This window comes from Panthera uncia, chromosome E1, assembly GCF_023721935.1.
Source record: "Panthera uncia isolate 11264 chromosome E1, Puncia_PCG_1.0, whole genome shotgun sequence".
NCBI lineage: Eukaryota > Metazoa > Chordata > Mammalia > Carnivora > Felidae > Panthera > Panthera uncia.
The window spans coordinates 47,904,848-47,912,252 of NC_064814.1; the positions used below are offsets into that span (position 1 = coordinate 47,904,848).

The 7,405-nt window shown below is 60.9% G+C and overlaps 1 protein-coding gene across 3 annotated transcripts; it reads left to right on the forward strand.

The window, feature by feature from the left end:
- The first annotated feature begins 180 nt into the window (after window positions 1-180).
- MIEF2 (mitochondrial elongation factor 2) lies at window positions 181-5,386 on the forward strand. 3 transcript variants are annotated; one of them, XR_007459199.1, is made up of 5 exons: window positions 181-1,371; window positions 2,312-2,466; window positions 2,656-2,836; window positions 3,364-4,751; window positions 4,844-5,386. XR_007459199.1 is itself a non-coding variant. In XM_049636879.1 (5 exons), exons 2-4 carry the CDS (start codon window positions 2,323-2,325, stop codon window positions 4,416-4,418), a joined length of 1,380 nt encoding a protein of 459 aa, XP_049492836.1. In that variant the 5' UTR covers window positions 181-1,371; window positions 2,312-2,322; the 3' UTR covers window positions 4,419-4,458; window positions 4,844-5,386. The 3 variants fall into 3 exon arrangements, 2 of the variants coding, with proteins under 2 accessions (XP_049492836.1, XP_049492837.1); XM_049636879.1 differs by having other exon boundaries at window positions 3,364-4,458; XM_049636880.1 differs by having other exon boundaries at window positions 181-405; window positions 3,364-4,458.
- Window positions 5,387-7,405: the final 2,019 nt, after the last annotated feature.

A 7,405-nucleotide genomic window follows, 5' to 3' on the forward strand; every position in this document is an offset into this window, starting at 1 on the left:
CGGGGGGTGGGGAGGGGGGGGGAACTCGGCCCTGCGCCTTTAAATCCAGAGTGCGTCCAAGAGTCCCGCCCAAGAGGGAGGGCGATTGCCGGAGGGGGCGTGGCCTACGTATCATTGGCTAAACTGCGCAGTATTTTCGAATGTGGGCGGGGCCTCGAGCGCTCCGATTGGAGCCAGGGCTTGCTTGTCTGCAAGCGTTGGAGGTCAGCGGCAGTGCACTGGGCCTCGGTGTTCGGTTCCCGGGTCCTCCAAGTTCCATTCCCAGGCGGGTCCGGGCTCAGGGGCCCGAGCAGACTCGCTGTGTCCTCCGGTCGCTGTGCTGAAGCCGCGACGCACGTACAGCCGGAGTGTGACGGGTCGACCCCGGTCACCCAGTCCCGGGCGTGGAGCGTGCGTCGGACGCAGGTCGGGGGCGTGGTCTCCGCCGGGGCCCCTGGTCAAGGACCGGGAACGAGGGAAGGGCTCTGGGCCCCAGGCTGGGGTTCGAATGTCGACTCCGCCCCATGACGTCTAGCGTACCGCTCAGCATTTCTCAGGGCCTGGGTGCCATCCCGGTGAAAGGGGCCGTGGCAGGCCCACTAGGGTCTGCTGCGCGGCCCGCTCAGCCCCTGCCCTGGGTAGCAGGTGTGGCGGAGGAAGGGCAAGACGGGAGGCATCTCAGAGCGCTGTGGGGCCCGGAAGGCCAGAGTCCGGTTATTTTTAACCACCCGCGCCCCCTCCCCCTTCGGGGAGTTGGAAGGCTTCTGTCTGGGGCCTGTGCGATCCGAGTCCACTTTAGATAGGAGGTATTTAAAGCGCTTTACAGTTTGTGAGTTGATTCTTGGTTCCTCCGGAAACGGGTGACAATATTGATCACCGATAAGGAGACTAAAAATGGCTTCAGGGCCTTGGTGGGTCATCACCCTAGCCTTTGACCAACCCAGGCCCCAGAGCCCTCTTGTCCTATTTTTAGTCTGGCCAAATTGGGGGCGGTGTTGGGGCTGAGTCTCGAAGTGATTCAGGCTTTAGCTGCTCTAGGCATCTGGTCACCTGGCAACTGAGCCGTGGGCACCCACAGCTGAGCAGGGAGGGCAGAAGTCCTTGGTGCCCAAGATGGCTCTGGGCCCATGGTCATCTGCTCAGGCATCTGCACAGAAGACGGTTCTGCCTGGTCAGGTACTGCCTGGTATGTGAGCTTGTGCTTTGGTCACACACCCCCTCAGCTCTCAGGGCCTGAGGGCAGGATTTCCCCTGGAAGAACCTGAGGCTGGAGCTTGGTGGCCTGGGTCTGGGAAGGATCTCTGCCTCTGCTTCCCGAGTTCTAACCAACGCTACAGTTCTGGGCTCCTCGCTTGTGAATCCTTCCTCACCACTGCCTGTGCCATTTTACAGGTGAACAAAGCTGGGGCTTCGGACCCTCCTCTCTCTCTGTTGCTTGGGCTCCCAGCCTCTGAGGACAGCGGCCACCGCCCCCCCCCCCCGTTATTATTCTAAACCTGAGGGGCCCAGAGCTGCACTAAGCCAGTTCTGTTTGGGGTCTTTAGAGAAACCTTGCTTGCTTGTCCCCACAACTGGGTCTTCAACCTTGACTGGCACCTACCTGTTGACGAGTGTCTCCTGCCCTCCCTGGGCAGCCTGGGCCATCTCATTCCTCCCAACCTTTGATTTGATACCTCTATTACCCTGTTGAGATCTGGGGGGGGGGGGGATGTGGTGGTAATTGAGGCCCCCTGAGCTTCACTGAGGTTCCCTCAAAGGCTTGAGGGGCCCTCCAGAGCAGCCTGCCTGGGACCCCAGCTGTGTCTTTAGGCCTCGGTTTCCTCCTGCTCTGCCCAGCCCTTGTTAAGAACCAGGATGAAGCAGCCTCTAGGACCTGGCCATAGGCCCCCGGAGACCGATTGGACGCTGGGGGTGGGCAAGAGTCAGGAAGCTTTGCAGTCGTGGGTCTGAGTCCACACCGCTCCCTGTGTGGTCTGGCAGCCTGTTTCTCTCTAAGATGGCGGTCGTGATGATAAGACCCACCTCACGGTCTGAGGTGATGCAGGGGGTCCTTGAGGGTGGGATGGAGAAGATGGGCCTCCTTCTCTGACCTGCTACAAGTTTCAGGCCTCTGTGACCTTCCCTGTCCAGAGGATGGGTGAGCTGTTTGCAGGTTTGGGGGAGGAGGGTTCGGGCAGCTCCCCATCTCCTCCCAAGAAACCCTTTCTCCTGAGAAGTTCCCAGGATCGCCTCTCATAGGCTCTACTCTCAGCGATCCCAGCAGGATGGGGTCTGTCCCACTGCCAGCCTGGCCGCCCCCATCTAGCTCTCCCTGCACCCCGCTCTTTTACAGGCAGACAGACCATGGCAGAGTTCTCCCAGAAACGGGGGAGGCAGCGTGACGAGGTCCTGGGCAGCACTGTGGACTTCCTCCTGGCCAATGCCCGCCTGGTGCTGGGCGTTGGTGGGGCCGCTGTGCTGGGAATTGCTACCTTGGCTGTGAAGCGGGTAAGGCCAGGCTGAGCCACTTATAGCTGGGGACCGCTGTCCTTCTCCCTGCAGCGGGGCCCCAGAGGGTGGTGGGGACAGCCCACAGCTGGGACCTGCTTCTCTACCCCGGCAACCTCGGCTTTGCCACCGGCTTTGGCACGGCTGCCCAGGCTTCAGATGCTCTGATCTTTGTCACTCGGCTTGCAGCTCATCGACAGGGCCACCAGCCCTCGAGACGAGGATGATGCCAAAGGGGACACCACATGCCTGGAGGAGAGCTGGAAGGAACTGACCCTACTCAAGACCACGCCACGCCTGCAGCCCCGGACCCCACCTGCTGCCCTCAGCCAGCCAGCATCGCTCCCCGCCCCCTTGCCATCTGCCCCCGGTGAGCGGCACCCCTTCCCCCCAAACCTGGGTAGGTCCCCCTCTGGTGGTCACATTTGGGAGATGCAACCCAGACTCTGCCTCGACTGCCCTGTGTGACCCGTGCAAGTCCCTGCTCCTCCAGGGTGCCGTCTCCCTGCATGATTAATGGTGGCGTATTTCTCTGCCCTGCTAACCTCCTGGGTGGCGTCAAGGCTCCGGCCACCAAGACGCGACTGGGAGGGTGGTACCAGAGCATGGCAGCAGCGTTACGACGGCGGGGGGGCCCCAGGTGGGGAAACTGAGGCCAGTAACCTGTTTTCCCTTTCTACATGAAGCTGTTTTAGGGTGCGGGGGATCTGGGGCAGTGAGAATTTGTCACCACGTGCTCCCTGTGCGTGAGGACTTGAGCTTAAGTGCCCTCTCAGGTGATTGTTTCACAGGCGAAGAAGACGAGACCCAGGATGTCACACGGCTGGTAATTGGGTAGAGTCCTCTTGGCTCTTCGCGGGGTCTTCTGACACAGTCCCTGACCCCTTCATTCTGCAGAGGGGCCCTCAGACACGGAGCCTCAGCCGTTGCCTCAGCCGAGCTCCCCAGCACCGCTGTGCCTGACGTTTCAGGAGAAGCTGCTGGCGTTCGAGCGGGACCACGTGACCATCCCAGAGGCCCACGTGGCTCTGGCCAAGCAGCTGGCCGGTGACATCGCCCTTGAGCTGCAGGCCTACTTGCGGAACAAATTCCCAGAACTGCCCTTCGGGGCCCTTGTGCCCGGCGGGCCGCTCTATGACGGGCTCCAGGGGGGGGCCGCCAGCCGCGTGCGCCTCCTGGTTCCCCTGGTGCTGGAGGTGGGCCTGTGGGGCCTGGTGCCTGGCGTGGACACCGTGGCCAGGGACCCTCGCTGCTGGGCCGTGCGCAGGACTCAGCTTGAGTTCCGTCCCCGCGGGAGCAGCCCCTGGGACCGCTTCCTGGTGGGCGGCTACCTCTCCTCCCGGGTCCTGCTGGAGCTGCTCCGCAAGGCCCTGGCCTCCTCCGTCAACTGGCCGGCCATCGGCGGCCTCCTCGGGTGCCTGATCCGGCCCAGCGTGGCCTCGGAGGAGCTGCTGCTCGACGTGCAGCACGAGCGCCTCGAGCTCACCGTCGCCGTGCTCCTGGCGGTCACCGGTGCCGACGCCGAAGACCGCCTCCTTCTGGCCTGGCCCCTGGAGGGGCTGGCCGGGAACCTCTGGCTGCAGGACCTGTACCCTGCAGAGGCCGCCAGGCTGCGGGCCCTGGACGAGCGTGATGCCGGAACCCGCCGACGGCTGCTGCGGCTGCTGTGCGGGGTCTGCCGCGGCCACCCGGCCCTGGGGCGGCTGGACCGCTGCCATCTGACCCAGGTGGTTCTGCGCCTGGGGGAGGAGGAGGTGGACTGGGCCGAGGCGGCCCTGGGGGAGCGCTTCCTGCAGGCCCTGGAGTCGCTCATCGACAGCCTGGAGCGGGCCAGCCTGCCCTGCCACTTCAACCCCGGCGTGAACCTCTTGAGCGGCCTGCGTGAGGAGGAGATTGACGACATCGGCTTCGCGCTCTACAGCGGCCTGCAGGCCCCCGAGTGTCTGCTCTAGATGGGTGGGGACAGGGCGGCCGGCACTCGTGCTGATGCTGGTGAGCTGTGTGCGCCTCCCCTCCAGGAATTTGGAGAGCACTTTTTCTCTTGCTTTAGCCAGAATAGAGGAGGGTGCTCTAAGTCCGCGGGGTTAGCATGTCCCGGGCAGCAGTCCGGGGAGCCCCAAGCCCGGGCCTCTGGGGCAGCCGGCCTCTCCCGCCCCGTCAGCCCTCGGGCCGACCCTAGGACCTTGGGCTCGGTCCGTCGTCACCAGCAGTGAACGCACTGACAGAACACGGCTTCTGCTGTCCTAGGCAGGGGATAAAGGCAGCTCCGTTTTTCTGTCGAGAGGGTGAGTTAGCGCTTTCCTCGGGTGCCAGCTGCAGGCATCTCGAGGCTTCTGGTGCTGGACGGTAAATACGACGTGTTTGTTTTGTCCCCCAGGGGCCGGAGTCACCTGGTACCCCCGGATTGCAGCTTTGGGGCTGATTTAAAGGCCGCGTCTCCCGATGTCACCTGCGTGTCTAGTTGGCTTGTCGAGCTCTCCCCTCTAGCCTGGAACAGGAGCTCAGTCTGGCGTGCTGCCCACCTCCTACCTCAGGGGAAGGCCCCTCTCCCTCCAACCGGGCCATTTTTCTCTTTGGGCAGAGAGGCCCCTGGGAGAGCCCCCTTCCGCTGCTGGGGGAGCCAAGGTTCCCTGTGCTGCCCACCTTGCCTAGAGGCAGGGCTGTCCGACTAGCTGCTGCTGGGTCCGGCCGGAGAGCGGAGGCCGCGCCTTCCCAGGGAAGCCGGCTGAGCGGGCCTGACCTCCACAGTGCCAACCTGAACTGCTCCCCGCTGACGCCTGTGTCCTCACTGAAGCCTGGCAGAGGTGGAGAGGGAGGGCCGCCCCACCTCCCAGGCATCCCTCCCGTCTTTGGTATCCTTCTTGCTGAAGCAAAGCTATGCCTCAAAGAATGCGAATGAGAATAAAAGGAAAAATTCAAATGTCTGTGTGATTTGTGCTGGGCCCTTATACACCGGTCTTTGGAGTCCTGGAAGCTTGGCCACAGGTCTCGGGATCAGCCTGGAGGTGTTAGGACCGAACTGGAAAAGTAGGTTACGCGGAGAGATGATACTAAGGATTCCTGGTGTGACGTTTCACTTTAGTAACGGGAACCGACTAGTTAGGGACTCTTTTTTCCCCCCAAAGCCTCAACTCCTCAAGCCCCTATGTCTTCTGTGGCAAGCCAGGGCTGCCCCCCAGCCAGCTCGTCAGTGTTCAGAGAAATGTGAGGTTCCCACCTCCCACCCCCGTGTGCTTTGGGCCATGAGTGCTCAGGGTGTGGCCACCACCGCCACTGTTCCCGTCCTGCTTTTCTTTCCCATCTTGGTGTGTTTCCTGAGGCGAACCCACCCCTTTGAACCGGGAGTACAGGACAAGGAGCAGGATCAACGTCCCCTCTCGTCTGAGAGCCCGCACATGGAATAGACGAGATGCCTGGACCTCTGGATGTGGGACCGTGGGCTGCCTCTGAAGGTCATGAGGGCCCTGCCACGGGCCTTCAGACAGCTGGATGGCTCCACGGAGAGGCTGTGGTGAGGGTCAGAGGGCGGGAGACTGGCTTAGCCAAGGTCCACTCGGGTCACTTGGCTTGGGAACCGGTGCACAGGGAGCTTTGAGCCGCCGTAATGGCAGCCGGGTGTTGGCAAGGGAGCAGCCTGGAGGCAGACAGAGGCTGGGCCTTGGTATTCTTGTTGGTAAAGTAAATTACGTAATACCAACTTCTCAGGCAGGTGCCCGGAGTAACTGCTGGAGTGGTGTTAGCGCGGGGCTTGGCTAACATAGGAACCAGACTGTTGGCCCCTGCCGCCTCCCCACAGACACAGCAAGGGGCTCCCAGTGCCAGGCCTGTGTCTGACCAAGCCGTGTTCCTCAGGACCCCCATGGAGGGCTGGATGGGCACAGCCGGGGGCAGCAGTCTGGAAGCCAGCTGAGTCCAGAGCCCCTCTTCGTAGATGATCAAACCCCACCACGTGGTGCCCTCCGTGGAAGCCCCGTGCTTCAGGTAGCTCTGAGAAATTCTCCCGCTATGATTTCAGCAAGAAAAACCCAGGATGAATTAAAAAAAAGAGAGGAAGGAGGTGCTCGTGGCTACATCACTTACCCAAGGTTAGTGTCTGGGACTTTCAGCTGCTGGCCAGAGAACTGGAAACAAATCATCATTTTGCTAAGAGCCTTTTCAGGACCTTGTGTGCTGGGCCAGCCCAGAGCGGTTGCTGATCAGTTTCACGCACCCCTTTAACGCAAGGGCCACGCCAAGTCTGTCTGAGCCACTTGTGGGCTCAGCCCAGGGTCTAAATGTCTTAATATTTAGACTCTGGCCATGGTGGCAAGAGCAGGCAATCTGTGTCCTTGACTTAGCTTTTTACCATGTGACCCAAAGCCAGGAGCTCTGATGACTGTGGCACAGCAGAGATGCTACCTGCTCAGAGAGAATCGCCGATGCAGATAAAAAACAAAAAACAGGGGCGCCTGGGTGGCTCAGTCGGTTGAGCGGCCAACTTCGGCTCAGGTCATGATCTCACGGTCCGTGAGTTCAAGCCCCGCGTCGGGCTCTGTGCTGACAGCTCAGAGCCTGGAGCCTGTTTCGGATTCTGTGTCTCCCTCTCTCTGACCCTCCCCCATTCATGCTCTGTCTCTCTCTGTCTCAAAAATAAATAAACGTTAAAAAAAAATTAAAACAAAGAACAAAAAACAAAAAACAGCCCCCCCCCCAAAACAGCAAATAGAAACTTGCTAATTTAAAACATGTCACCGACACCCCTTCCACCCTGAGTCCAGAATAAATCTTACTGTACATAAAACGTATCCTTGTTGTAAATCCACTTGTCTGCACTCCTCTTCAGGAAACGCTTAGCTGCAGAACAGTCTACCAAGTGGGGCTGCCTCTCATTCCCTAGAGCCGACCTGTCCAGCTGTTCCAATCTTCGCCATGACGGTAGTTCCCCCTTACCCATGGTTTC